Genomic DNA, 15697 nt, shown 5'->3' with positions numbered 1-15697 from the left:
TGCTTTGCAATTTAAAAAAAAGCGCTCATCAGTCCAAAATATTCAAAATTATAATTAAACGTTTGCAACGTTCAAGTAAGTAAAAAAATAATGTTTTAAAATTCTAAATTACTTCAAAGGTATATTTCAATGAGTACAATAATAAAAATCACAATTACAGCATTATTGTTATTTAATGGATTGAAATATATATTTAAAACAAAGAAAACTTTTCAACTCTCTTTTCAATATTATTTTACTGCTCGGCACTGAATTTTTTTAAGCTTTTCTAATTTATGATTTGAATTATAACTAATTTTAAGTTTATTAACTTTATTGTATTATATTGAAATTATATTGAAATTAAAGACCTTTCTGTTTGTTCTAAAATCTGGCAAAACTGTCAAGCAATTTCCCCACTTCGGTAAGGTCTTTTTAATTTTTTAGGCTGTGAATTCCGATGAGATTTAGTTCCAGATTTTTTTTTTAATTATTTTTGAATGTTGAATACTAGTATTTTTTCAGATAGTGAAAAACTTCAATATTTATTTCAGAGCTAATTAAACGTATAGGCTGACAATTTTTTAACACAAAGTTACAATAATCATATAAGCAACTCTCCACGAAATCGGCCGATTTCGACCATTTTTATTTTTTGTATTTTTAGAATTGGCTCAAACTTTGTGGGGACCTTTCCTATGACCAAATAAGCTATTTTATGTCATTAGTTCACCCATACAAGTCTCCATACAATTTAGGCTGCTGTTCATACAAAAATGGTATGTAAATATTCAAACAGCTGTAACTTTTGAGTGAATTTTCTGATCAATTTGATGTCTTCGGCAAAGTTGTAGGTATTGTTGAGGACTGCTGAAAAAAATAGGTTCACGGAAAAAAATTGCAGATGTTTTAATCAACTTTTTTTTCACAAAAACTCTGTTTCCCAAAATACGCATTTTTTGGTTTTCGAGATTTTTTATATGTTTTAGGGGACAAAAACCCGCAACTTTCGAGCCATAGAGAAACATAGTCAAAAAACATGATCAAAAAAATACAGATTTTTTGATTAAGGGCTCTGTTTTCTAGATATAGCCACCAAAAGTTTGATTTTAGCGAAATATTTGCAGTTTTTCGATTTTTAAAAATAGTGACCAATCTCTAAAAATATACAGATTTTTGAAAATAAGGACTAACATTTTAAAAGGGCTAAACATTGAATATTACACCCTTATAAAGCGGTAGTCTTGATTTAATTTTTTTCCTAAATATTTTTTTCGAAAAGATCGGAAAATTTTACGACTGTTTCATGTTTTAACATTAAAAAAATAAAAATCGGACCATTAATTGCTGAGATATCGACATTAGAAAATGGTGGGTTGTTTGGGTGAGACTTAGAAAACTCCAATTTTTGTGTTTTTTTTTTCCTTTAAGCCGCTGTATCTCAGCAACCAGAGGTCCAAGCTTCAATGTCTCTTAGACAATTTTATAGCAAATTTTCTGAACTTTTAAAAAAAAATATTTTTAGAAATGGTTACTCATATCATCATTTTTAAAAATCGAAAAACTGCAAATTTTTCGAGATTAAAAAAAAGTGTCCACGTGGTTTATGAATGGTCCCAAGGAAATTTATGTGTATTTTGATTATTTTTGTTTAGTACAAATTCGCAGAATAAGTAAATTTTTACTGAAATGCTTATGAGAATAACCTTATGATCAGTCAATCTGTGTTTATATATGAAAATCCTCAAAACGCTTACCTCTTCACGGCCCCTCCGGTCTGCGCGCCGCACAGCAGCAGCACAAGTCCCGTTATCACCAGATGTCGCCACCAGAGCCAACACCACCACCCGGTCCGCTGCCACATTTTCACCGGCCGGCCACCACCTTCGCACCCCATCCGTCCCGACCCCAACTTGTACCCCTCTTGGACTCCGTCTCCCAAGGTTTCCCCGAAACTGTTTTTTCAAAATTCAACTTTAAACTTTGCTTATTTTGGTCTCACACCAAACCATTCACTATAACTCACATAAGCAGGATATTTCGAACCCGGTTCCACCGTCCAGTTCCGGCCAACTTCGCGCTGGGACAACCGCCGCGGGACACATGCTGCCGCACTGTTATTTTTTTCTAACTGCGTTCGGAATTTCAATTCCCAGTAGCTTTAAGCCGTTGAAAAAGCTCACATGCACTACTCCCCCAGCCACCACCACCACATGCGGTGAAAAGTTTTTAATTATTTTCCGTTTTCCATTTCCGTGGGAGCTTTTTCGCGAGAGAGAGAAAAAAAACTGCCACTCAATTTGCTGCCACCACCAGAGGCAGATTCCGCCGACGGACAAGTTTTCGACTTCCTCCAGCAGGCAATGATGTACTGGCGCTGCTACTACCACAACTATCAGCAAAACTAGTGCTCGACATCCTCCTCCTCATCATCGTGCTGCTGCTAGAGAGGCATCTGAAATGGTAGACAAACAGAAAGCACACACAAAATGAGCGATTTTACGTTCCATTGGAGCATAGCTTTTAATTGGAGATTATTGACATTTTCCTCCCAGCGACGGAACATCATCATCGTCATCAAAGTCTGTCTCGGAAAACGAGGAGGAAAAAAACAGCAAATTGATGAGTTTGACGAGAAACAAGTTGGGGTGGCCGTCCCACCATGCCTTTGAACTACGTTATTGCAGAACATTGCTTCTGGTTGTGTTTCACTAAGCAGATAATACCTATTTGCTACGATTTAACTACTGTTTAAAATTGTGCCCATTCTAACATTCTTTACGTGTTAGGGCTGTCCCACCATGCAGTTTTAAACGGCTGTCTCACTATCCAAAAATCATCAATGCGTAACCACATTGTTCACTAGCTTTCTAGAATTGTAGGTGTCTCACCACTTCAAAATAAAAAAAAAATAGATTGGGTCCTTATCATGAAATTACCCTCTACGCTTTCAACTGTCCCACCTTCTCAAATCACTAATTTCAGTTCTTCTTGAAAATTGATCAGCGTTGTTTATTCTTCAATAACCTTGAAAAGTTGTAACTGTCCCACAACTTCAACATAACTCTACTTGGTGTCTCAATTACCTTTTAAAATTATTACTGTCCCACCACTTCAAATCACTCTACTTTTTCCAATATAAATTCAATTACCTTCCAAAATTGTCCCATCACTTCCAACCACTCTTTTCAGTTCTTGTTGGAAAGTGATTTGATATGCGTTTTTTCAATCGATTTAAGACTTCTTGAATATAGATTTGATGTGCGTTTTTTAATCTCTATTATCCTCTTCAAGTTATAACTGTCCCACCATTTCCAAATAACTCTACTTAGTATCTCATTAAATTCAATTACCTTCCAAAGTTGTCTCACTGTCTCACCATTTCAAATCGCTCTACTAAGAGTGTTCTTATTTTGCCTATCAACTACTAAAATTTTAACTGTCCCACCACTTCCAATCACTCGATATAGTTCTTCTTGAAAATTGATTCAATAAGTCTTTTTCATTCTTCAATGCCCTTCTGATTTTTTAGCTGTCCTACCAATTCAAAATAACTTTACTTAGTGTCCCCTTTATTTAATTTTCTTCTATATTTATTACTGTCCCACCATATCAAATCACTCTACTTTTTCCAATATATATTCAATTATCTTGCAAAATTGTCCCACCACTTCCAATCGCTCTTTTCAGTTGTTCTTGGAAATTGATTTAATATGCGTTCTTTTATTCTTCAATACACTCCTGAAGTTGTAGCTGTCCCACCACTTTAAAAAAAAACTCTACTTAAAGTCTACTTTTAATCAAATACCTTATACATTTGTTACTGTCCCAACAATTGGGTGCTCTATCATGCTCTCATACATTTGTTTTTTGTCCCAACAATCATTTGATTTTGCCTAGTGTTTAACTGTCCCACCACGTCCAGTCACTCTAAATAGCTCGTCTTAAAAATATATTTAATATGCTTTTTTTATTCTTCAATACCCTCCTAAAGTTGTAGCTGTCCCACCACTTCAAAATACCTCAACTTAGTGTCTCCTTTTATTCAATAACCTTCTAAAGTTGTCACTGTCCCACCATTTCAAATTACTTTACCTAGAGTGTTCTTAATAAACCATTATTTCCTGGGTGTTTAACTGTCCCACCACTTTCAGTCACTCTATATTCAGTTCTTCTTGAAAATGGAATTAATATACGACGTTTTTTTTTATTTTTCAAACCCTCTTGAGGTTGTAGCTGTCCCACCTCTTGAAAACAACTCTACTTAGTGTCTCCTTTTATTCAATAACCTTCTAAAGTTGTCACTGTCCCACCATTTCAAATTACTTTACGTAGAGTGTTCTTAATAAACCATTATTTCCTGGGTGTTTAACTGTCCCACCACTTTCAGTCACTCTATATTCAGTTCTTCTTGAAAATGGAATTAATATACGACGTTTTTTTATTCTTCAAACCCTCTTGAGGTTGTAGCTGTCCCACCTCTTCAAAACAACTCTTCTTAGTGTCTTCTTTTTCAAATAACTCCTAAAATTGTAGCTGTCTCACCACTTCTGTTTACTTTTCTAGTGTTTCCTAATATTCAATTTCCTCTCGAAGTTTTAACTGTCCCACCACTTCACTCAATTCAGTTTCCTTTGAACCAAAAATTAGTGGGTGTTCCTCATAAAGTTGTAGCTGTCTCATCGCTTCAAACCACTCTATTAGATGTCACTATGTTTCATTTACTTTCGATAAGAATAACCCTTCAAAGTTGTGGCTGTCCCACCACATCAAATCCATTCCTTACTACACATTGGAGAGAGAGAGGGAGAATTGTTTAAATTTCCTTATTATAAAAAATCGTTTTACGGATGTCTCAAATTATATCAATTAAAATTTAAAAAAAACTACTCAAGTAATGGCCGTCCCACCATGCAAAGTTGTAAATGTATTAGTTACGATCACGAGGTATGTTGTGGCCGTCCCACCATCAAACAATTTGGGACAAACTGACTGAAAGTAGTCGTTTTAACATACACATAATTACATGCATTTTAAAGATTAAAATGACCATCATTTTCAGTAGTTGTTTTGATTAACTAACCGTCTCACCATTCAGATAAACAACATTCTCTTCCGATTCACAACAAAAAAAAAAACAACTTGTCTAAACATAATGCCAGAACTTATGAGAGAAGGTGAGATTTGTATGCATCTTTTCATCAGATTGATGTTGCTGTCCCACCATGCAGCGTTCCCCCCTTTCTCATCATACAGTTAATTGCATCTTGTCCCATACCTAGATCTTATAATCAGACACACCGGAGCAATTTAGATCAAATCATTATTCTAACTTAACCATTTAGAACCAGAACATCTGAGACAAGATGAAACTTTTGACTTCGTCCAAAAGACGTTGCCCGGCTGTCCCACCATGTGACACGCTGGAACCATAACTTAAGGAAAAAAACAGCGATTTTGTTGCAAATATGACTGTCTTGCCACTCAAGATAGATCATTTGAAATAACTTTTCGATAAATTGTCGACTGTCCCACCATGCAGTCGATCGTGTCTCAGTCTATCAGTACATTATCGCACCATTCTAAATTCCAATTTTTTTAACTTGAACGTACACAGAAAAAAAAATGATGGTAATATTCATCAGGAAATGGTGACAGATTTTGTGGCAAAATAAATGATAAATTTTACCCCAGAAAATGATGAATTTTCATCAGTTTTTGATGAATATTCATCAGGTTTACATTTTTACACATTTTTTATGTAATATTACACAAATAAAGAGGTAATATTCAACCTACCAAATTTTCAACATTCCAAAATTCAACTTTTTTTTTCTGTGTACGTAAATCATAATCTGACCGTCTCGCCACGCAAATTTCATTGTTTGGCTGTCCCACCATGCAAAAATCTAGTAGCAAAAAAAAAGTGACACACCGATTCTGATGAAAATTTTATTGTCCCACCACTAAGAACAGTCCTTTTAAAATCAATTTTTGTTATTATTTCGACTGTCCCACCATGTATTCTATCAGCTCGTCCCATTTTAATTTATTCTGTTGGCGACTCAGCTAGCTTCCACCAAACTCAACAGGAAAAAATCCTCAAAAAGTAACGAACTCCGCTTCGTCAATCTGTACAAATTCCGCTCCACTGCGTGCTGTGCACTCTTTCAAACTGGAGCCGCCACTCCAATTAGCGGTAAAAAGCGAATCCACGAATTTACGAGTTTGATTCTCACTCGAAAATCCAACCCATAAACCTGGTTTCGTTCGCGGTAACCACATTCAAATCCTCTTCAGAAAATCTTTTCCCTTTTTTTATCCACCACGTCACAGTTTTTTTTTTTTTTTCAAAAGTTGTCCCACTTTGAAATTCTACTTCTTTTTTTCTCTCAAGTCGAAAAAAGAAAAACTAGCTCACACCTTGGCTCCATTTTGCGCAACAAGACACCCTTAAACGCCCACAATTTGCTGGCAGCTTTTGTGGGCAAGGTAGAACACAAACTCACCACAAAGGCGGCAACGGAAACAAAACAAAAAAAACTAACAATTGTACCTACCACAACAGCTTCGCATCGTGAACCACCTAGGTGTGGTGAGAAAGAGAGTGAAAAAAAGATCAAAGACGTTTTGTTTGAGGGAATTCTATTTTTGTTGGCGCTTTTAGAATGGTGTTTGCACTCAAGCTTTGGGAAAAACACTTTTTTTAGGAGGAAATGATAATCTAGAAAATTTCATCTCTTAAAAATTTGAAAAAAAAACTAATAAAAAACTTAAAAGTCACTAATTTTATTTTTTTTAAATGTTGCGTATTATTTGGACGAACCCTAAAGCTTATCATAATCATATCTTAAAATTCTTAAAATTCTTAAAATTCTTAAAATTCTTAAAATTCTTAAAATTCTTAAAATTCTTAAAATTCTTAAAATTCTTAAAATTCTTAAAATTCTTAAAATTCTTAAAATTTTTAAAATTCTTAAAATTCTTAAAATTTTAAAATTTTAAAATTTAAAATTTTTAAAATTTTTAAAATTCTTAAAATTTTAAAATTCTTAAAATTTTAAAATTTTAAAATTTTAAAATTTTAAAATTTTAAAATTCTTAAAATTTTAAAATTTTAAAATTTTAAAATTTTGAAATTTTAAAATTTTAAAATTTTAAAATTTTAAAATTTTAAAATTTTAAATTTTAAAATTTTAAAATTTTAAAATTTTAAAATTTTAAAATTTTAAAATTTTAAAATTTTAAAATTTTAAAATTCTTAAAATTTTAAAATTCTTAAAATTTTAAAATTTTAAAATTTTAAAATTTTAAAATTCTTAAAATTTTAAAATTTTAAAATTTTAAAATTCTTAAAATTTTAAAATTTTAAAATTTTAAAATTCTTAAAATTTTAAAATTTTAAAATTTTAAAATTTTAAAATTTTAAAATTTTAAAATTTTAAAATTTTAAAATTTAAAATTCTTAAAATTTTAAAATTTTAAAATTTTAAAATTTTAAAATTTTAAAATTTTAAAATTTTAAAATTTTTAAAATTTTAAAATTCTTAAAATTTTAAAATTTTAAAATTTTAAAATTTTAAAATTTTAAAATTTTAAAATTTTAAAATTTTAAAATTTTAAAATTTTAAAATTTTAAAATTTTAAAATTCTTAAAATTTTAAAATTTTAAAATTTTAAAATTTTAAAATTCTTAAAATTCTTAAAATTTTAAAAATTTTAAAATTTTAAAATTCTTAAAATTTTTAAAATTTTAAAATTTTAAAATTTTAAAATTTTAAAATTTTAAAATTCTTAAAATTTTAAAATTCTTAAAATTCTTAAAATTTTAAATTCTTAAAATTCTTAAAATTCTTAAAATTTTAAAATTTTAAAATTCTTAAAATTCTTAAAATTTTAAAATTTTAAAATTTTAAAATTCTTAAAATTTTAAAATTTTAAAATTCTTAAAATTTTAAAATTCTTAAAATTTTAAAATTCTTAAAATTTTAAAATTTTAAAATTCTTAAAATTTTAAAATTTTAAAATTTAAAATTTTAAAATTTTAAAATTTTAAAATTTTAAAATTTTAAAATTTTAAAATTTTAAAATTTTAAAATTTTAAAATTTTAAAATTTTAAAATTTTAAAATTTTAAAATTTTAAAATTTTAAAATTTTAAAATTTTAAAATTTTAAAATTTTAAAATTTTAAAATTTAAAATTTTAAAATTTTAAAATTTTTAAAATTCTTAAAATTCTTAAAATTTTAAAATTTTAAAATTTTAAAATTTTAAAATTCTTAAAATTTTAAAATTTTAAAATTTTAAAATTTTAAAATTTTAAAATTTTAAAATTTTAAAATTTTAAAATTTTAAAATTCTTAAAATTTTAAAATTTTAAAATTTTAAAATTTTAAATTTTAAAATTTTAAAATTTTAAAATTTAAAATTTTAAAATTCTTAAAATTTTAAAATTTTAAAATTTTAAAATTTTAAAATTTTAAAATTTTAAAATTTAAAATTTTAAAATTTTAAAATTTTAAAATTTTAAAATTTTAAAATTTTAAAATTTTAAAATTTAAAAATTCTAAAATTCTTAAAATTTTAAAATTTTAAAATTTTAAAATTTTAAAATTTTAAAATTCTTAAAATTTTAAAATTCTAAAATTCTTAAAATTTTAAAATTTTAAAATTTAAAATTTTAAAATTTTAAAATTCTTAAAATTTTAAAATTTTAAAATTTTAAAATTTTAAAATTTAAAATTTTAAAATTTTAAAATTTTAAAATTTTAAAATTTTAAAATTTTAAAATTCTTAAAATTTTAAAATTTTAAAATTTTAAAATTTTAAAATTTTAAAATTCTTAAAATTTTAAAATTTTAAAATTTTAAAATTTTAAAATTTTAAAATTTTAAAATTTTAAAATTTTAAAATTTTAAAATTTAAAATTCTTAAAATTTTAAAATTTTAAAATTCTTAAAATTTTAAAATTCTTAAAATTTTAAAATTTTAAAATTTTAAAATTTTAAAATTTTAAAATTTTAAAATTTTAAAATTTTAAAATTTTAAAATTTTAAAATTTTAAAATTTTAAAATTTTAAAATTTTAAATTTTAAAATTTTAAAATTTTAAAATTTTAAAATTCTTAAAATTTTAAAATTTTAAAATTCTTAAAATTTTAAAATTTTAAAATTTTAAAATTTTAAAATTCTTAAAATTTTAAAATTTTAAATTTTAAAATTTTAAAATTTTAAAATTCTTAAAATTTTAAAATTTTAAAATTTTAAAATTTTAAAATTTTAAATTTAAAATTTTAAAATTTTAAAATTTAAAATTTAAAATTTTAAAATTCTTAAAATTTTTAAAATTCTTAATATTCTTAAAATTTTAAAATTTTAAAATTTTAAAATTCTTAAAATCCTTAAAATTTTTAAAATTTTAAAATTTTAAAATTTTAAAATTTTAAAATTTTAAAATTTTAAAATTTAAAATTTTAAAATTTTAAATTTTAAAATTCTTAAAATTTTAAAATTTTAAAATTTTAAAATTTAAAATTTTAAAATTTTAAAATTCTTAAAATTTTAAAATTTTAAAATTCTTAAAATTCTTAAAATTTTAAAATTTTAAAATTTTAAAATTTTAAAATTCTTAAAATTTTAAAATTCTTAAAATTTTAAAATTCTTAAAATTTTAAAATTTTAAAATTTTAAAATTTAAAATTCTTAAAATTTTAAAATTTTAAAATTTTTAAAATTCTTAATATTCTTAAAATTCTTAAAATTTTAAAATTTTAAAATTTAAAATCCTTAAAATTTTAAAATTTTAAAATTCTTAAAATTTTAAAAATTTAAAATTTTAAAATTCTTAAAATTCTTAAAATTTTAAAATTTTAAAATTTTAAAATTTTAAAATTTTAAAATTTTAAAATTTTAAAATTTTAAAATTTTAAAATTCTTAAAATTTTAAAATTTTAAAATTTTAAAATTTTAAAATTCTTAAAATTTTAAAATTTTAAAATTTTAAAATTTAAAATTTTAAAATTCTTAAAATTTTAAAATTTTAAAATTCTTAAAATTCTTAAAATTCTTAAAATTCTTAAAATTCTTAAAATTCTTAAAATTCTTAAAATTCTTAAAATTCTTGAAATTCTTAAAATTCTTAAAATTCTTAAAACTCCTAAAATTTTTAAAATTCTTAAAATTCTTAAAATAAATTAATTCTTATAGATTTTATAGAATTTTGAAGAAAGTATACTTTCAGGCGATTTTTGGTATTTTGCTTCAAAATGTATGAAAATGAACTACAAGTCTACATTACGGCGTTTTGAAAAGCAGTTTACTCAAAATCATGTTCTTTTAAAACTAAAAAAAAAACCTCTTCAGTAATTTTGAAGAAGTCGACTTTTGGAGAATTTCCTTTTTCTTATCTTCTATTACGGACTTCAAGCTGCAAGTGTGTATCTGCATAGTTTAACAATTTCGATGTTTCAAGGTAAGTGTAACAATTTGGAAGCAGTTGAATGATTCTGGTAAGTGTTTTCTGTCAATCTGTCATTCTGTCAATATAATAATATAAGATCATAAATATTTTAAGGTAACATTTAAATCCCTTTTAATACCACCGTGCATAATAAATCGCTGCTATTTTTGTACACCGTATCTTTGCTCTTCTCGGCATTATATCTTTCCCCCCTTCCCTCCATAGATTCTATTCTCGCGTTTCAAAAACAGAACCGGAGCTATTTATTCTCGGCAGACACACACTATTTACCCTGAAAGCACGACCTATAGAAAAATATTAAAATCAATATTTCGCCTCCCCGCTGCGAAAAGCATAAACAAATCCTTGCCATCATCATCTTCTTTCTTCTTCTTCTTCTTCGCCAAAGATCTTCTTCCGAGTTTCTGAGCCGCCCAGAATTTGCTCACAACAACAGCAACAACAACACATCACTATTCAAATTATGCACCACACAGAACATTGTTGCAAGCTCAGCGCTGCTGGCTTCCATCTTTTTACACAATTTGCATATAAATTTCAAAAGTAGTTGCCCCTACCCCGCTGCCAGGACCAATCGGGAAGGCAGCTTCTCGGGGTCGAATAATTCAAATTTGTAGCGAGTTGCATAGTTGGCCTCTCCAGCATATTTTGCGTGGATTTTGGGCGATTTGTAGAGCGTTAGGGAGCGCTACAAATGTTTGGATTTTATTTTGCTTCGCTTGGCTGGGAAAATGCACATGAAATATTCATAGATTTTGGGTTCTGGGCAGACTCAACATGTGCGGTGTACGAGGAGTATGATTGGGATTGATTTTTGGTGGGGATTTTACGACTTTACGAGCTGTAACAGCTGGAGAAGTGATGAAAAGGGATTTCGACGGTTGGAAAACAGATAAGAATTTTCTAAATTTTGAGCTTTCTTAAAATACCAAAAATACTTGGAATTCTAAAAAATTACAAACACAAAAAATAACAAAATTTCTTAAAATTCTTAAAATTTAGAAAATATTTGAAATTCTAGAAAAAATAAAAACACAAATAAAAATCCAAATTTCTTAAAATTCTTAAAATTCTTAAAATTCTTAAAATTCTTAAAATTTTAAAATTTTAAAATTTTAAAATTTTAAAATTCTTAAAATTTTAAAATTTTAAAATTTTAAAATTTAAAATTTTAAAATTTTAAAATTCTTAAAATTTTAAAATTTTAAAATTCTTAAAATTTTAAAATTCTTAAAATTTTAAAATTTTAAAATTTTAAAATTTTAAAATTTTAAAATTTAAAATTCTTAATATTCTTAAAATTTTAAAAATTTTTTAATTCAAAAAAAAATTCAGAAAAATTCATTTGAATTCAAAAAAAAATTCAGAAAAATTCAGAAAAATTCAGAAAAATTCAGAAAAATTCAGAACAATTCAGAACAATTCAGAAAAATTCAGAAAAATTCAGAAAAATTCAGAAAAATTCAGAAAAATTCAGAAAAATTCAGAAAAATTTAGAAAAATTCAGAAAAATTCAGAAAAATTCAGAAAAATTCAGAAAAATTCAGAAAAATTCAGAAAAATTAACAAAAAATTCAGAAAAATTAAGAAAAATTAAGAAAAATTAAGAAAAATTAAGAAAAATTAAGGAAAATTCAGTAAAATTCAGAAAAAAAACAGAAAAATTCAGAAAAATTCAGAAAAATTCAGAAAAATTCAGAAAAATTCAGAAAAATTCAGAAAAATTCAGAAAAATTCAGAAAAATTCAGAAAAATTCAGAAAAATTCAGAAAAATTCTGAAAAATTCTGAAAAATTCTGAAAAATTCTGAAAAATTCAGAAAAAATTAGAAAAATTCAGAAAAATTCAGAAAAATTCAGAAAAATTTAGAAAAATTCAAAAAAATCAGAAAAATTTAGAAAAATTCAGAAAAATTCAGAAAAATTCAGAAAAATTCAGAAAAATTCAGAAAAATTCAGAAAAATTCAGAAAAATTCAGAAAAATTCAGAAAAATTCGGAAAATTCAGAAAATTCAGAAAAATAGAAAATTCTGAAACATTCCGAAAAATTCAAAAAAATCAGAAAAATTCAGAAAAAAACAGAAAAAATTCAGAAAAATAAAAAATACATAAAAAATCAGAAGAATTCAGAAAAATTTAGAAAAATTCAGAAAAATTCAGAAAAATTCAGAAAAATTCAGAAAAATTCAGAAAAATTCAGAAAAATTCAGAAAAAATTCAGAAAAATTCAGAAAAATTCAGAAAAAATTCATAAAAAATCAGAAAATATAAAAAAAATCCGAAAAATCTCCTAAACACTTTAAATTGACCGTAAAAATTGTCCCATTCAATCAGATGATTCTCGTACGTCATGGTTTTAAAACAAACCCAACAACAACAAAAAAAACGCAATCACTTAATCCCAAATCGACCATCCCCCTCAAACCCCTCCCAAGTCATGTCTCTACACGTGTCCCAAAGGCCTAATGAGCGACAACCATGGACGACACATTCTCGTCGCACGTTCTACCAACATCAATTACACACACACACACACACTGGTTCCCATCCCCAATGTGTTACTCCTCTCAGAAAGCTGATGATGAGAGTGAGTGAGAGGGGCATCAATCAGAGCGGGACAGGACAGGACCAGACAGGCGGCAGGACCAAATGATGAAAAGTCCTTCACCGCGACACATCTCGTGTGTGTGTGTCACTTCTCATTTTTCAATCAATAATTTTATTATAAATTCACACTCACACGCAGAAAATGGCAACACTGGCTTCCGGTTTCTTGATGGGGAGATTTTTCTTTTTCACATAAAAAGGTCCATAAATCTTGTCGCGTCAGCTTGCCCCGAAAGTCCGAAAGCTTCGAATTTAAATTAGTTAATTAAATTGACACCAGAGGGAGCGCGAAAGCCGGAAGAAGCGCCTTTATTTAGGCAAAACTTACTTCGAGGGTGAGCGCGGCCAGTGCTGGTGGCATACTTTTGGGCGCAATCACAAAAAAAAACACCAGAGGAAGCTGTGTGTTTTGGGGTTGCTGCCTTTCACTTCAATGGGCACATCCACCTTATGAAAGTCAAATTACTTTCCGTTCTTCTCCCGCCTCCGGCGGAGATCCTCCTCGTGGAAATCGTGGAAAAAGGTGAATCCTGGTTGTCCCCAACTTTGAACAAATTAGCCCTCATTCAATTACAATTTCAAACTAGACCCTCAAATTCAGCTGGACAACAAAATTAACCTCATGAAAAAAGTGGGCTTTTCGTAACATTTCGTTTTTCCTCAAACTCACTTTGCTTTTCCAAGCGGAGTCACAATTTTTCACCTCACTCGCGGCGACCTTTTCACACACAGTTTTGACACGGTTCGGTTTGACGCAATTCAGGAGGAAAACAACCGAACCTGTCATTCTGTCAATATAATAATATAAGATCATAAATATTTTAAGGTAACATTTAAATCCCTTTTAATACCACCGTGCATAATAAATCGCTGCTATTTTTGTACACCGTATCTTTGCTCTTCTCGGCATTATATCTTTCCCCCCTTCCCTCCATAGATTCTATTCTCGCGTTTCAAAACAGAACCGGAGCTATTTATTCTCGGCAGACACACACTATTTACCCTGAAAGCACGACCTATAGAAAAATATTAAAATCAATATTTCGCCTCCCGCTGCGAAAAGCATAAACAAATCCTTGCCATCATCATCTTCTTTCTTCTTCTTCTTCTTCGCCAAAGATCTTCTTCCGAGTTTCTGAGCCGCCCAGAATTTGCTCACAACAACAGCAACAACAACACATCACTATTCAAATTATGCACCACACAGAACATTGTTGCAAGCTCAGCGCTGCTGGCTTCCATCTTTTTACACAATTTGCATATAAATTTCAAAAGTAGTTGCCCCTACCCCGCTGCCAGGACCAATCGGGAAGGCAGCTTCTCGGGGTCGAATAATTCAAATTTGTAGCGAGTTGCATAGTTGGCCTCTCCAGCATATTTTGCGTGGATTTTGGGCGATTTGTAGAGCGTTAGGGAGCGCTACAAATGTTTGGATTTTATTTTGCTTCGCTTGGCTGGGAAAATGCACATGAAATATTCATAGATTTTGGGTTCTGGGCAGACTCAACATGTGCGGTGTACGAGGAGTATGATTGGGATTGATTTTTGGTGGGGATTTTACGACTCTTACGAGCTGTAACAGCTGGAGAAGTGATGAAAAGTGGGATTTCGACGGTTGGAAAACAGATAAGAATTTTCTAAATTTTGAGCTTTCTTAAAAATACCAAAAATACTTGGAATTCTAAAAAATTACAAACACAAAAAATAACAAAATTTCTTAAAATTCTTAAAATTTAGAAAATATTTGAAATTCTAGAAAAAATAAAAACACAAATAAAAATCCAAATTTCTTAAAATTCTTAAAATTCTTAAAATTCTTAAAATTCTTAAAATTTTTAAAATTCTTAAAATTCTTAAAATTCTTAAAATTCTTAAAATTCTTAAAATTCTTAAAATTCTTAAAATTCTTAAAATTCTTAAAATTCTTAAAATTCTTAAAATTTTAAAATTTTAAAATTCTTAAAATTCTTAAAATTCTTAAAATTCTTAAAATTCTTAAAATTCTTAAAATTCTTAAAATTCTTAAAATTCTTAAAATTCTTAAAATTCTTAAAATTCTTAATATTCTTAAAATTCTTAAAAATTTTTTAATTCAAAAAAAAATTCAGAAAAATTCATTTGAATTCAAAAAAAAATTCAGAAAAATTCAGAAAAATTCAGAAAAATTCAGAAAAATTCAGAAAAATTCAGAAAAATTCAGAAAAATTCAGAAAAATTCTGAAAAATTCTGAAAAATTCTGAAAAATTCTGAAAAATTCAGAAAAAATTAGAAAAATTCAGAAAAATTCAGAAAAATTTAGAAAAATTCAAAAAAATCAGAAAAATTTAGAAAAATTCAGAAAAATTCAGAAAAATTCAGAAAAATTCAGAAAAATTCAGAAAAATTCAGAAAAATTCAGAAAAATTCAGAAAAATTCAGAAAAATTCAGAAAAATTCGGAAAAATTCAGAAAAATTCAGAAAAAATAGAAAAATTCTGAAACATTCCGAAAAATTCAAAAAAAAATCAGAAAAATTCAGAAAAAAACAGAAAAAATTCAGAAAAATAAAAAATACATAAAAAATCAGAAGAATTCAGAAAAATTTAGAAAAATTCAGAAAAATTCAGAAAAATTCAGAAAAATTCAGAAAAA

The 15697-nt window shown here is 26.5% G+C and overlaps 1 protein-coding gene across 4 annotated transcripts in view; it reads right to left on the bottom strand.

Moving 5' to 3' along the window:
- Positions 1-15697, bottom strand: part of LOC6047968 (gamma-aminobutyric acid receptor subunit beta-like) — a 64092-nt gene that overhangs the window by 33432 nt on the left and 14963 nt on the right. For 2 of the 4 annotated variants that reach the window (XM_038266805.1, XM_038266808.1), the window contains exon 2: positions 1737-2434. In XM_038266805.1, the coding sequence (XP_038122733.1) occupies positions 1737-1876 (140 nt within the window). In that variant the 5' untranslated portion in view covers positions 1877-2434. Of the gene's footprint in view, positions 1-1736; positions 2435-13393; positions 13649-13735; positions 13854-15697 lie in introns of those variants that run through there. The other 2 variants (XM_038266804.1, XM_038266807.1) reach the window with 2 other exon arrangements.

This window comes from Culex quinquefasciatus, chromosome 1, assembly GCF_015732765.1.
Source record: "Culex quinquefasciatus strain JHB chromosome 1, VPISU_Cqui_1.0_pri_paternal, whole genome shotgun sequence".
Classification (NCBI taxonomy): Eukaryota; Metazoa; Arthropoda; class Insecta; order Diptera; family Culicidae; genus Culex; species Culex quinquefasciatus.
Note: the sequence above shows the minus strand (reverse complement) of the source record. Positions and strands in the feature narration are given on the sequence as shown.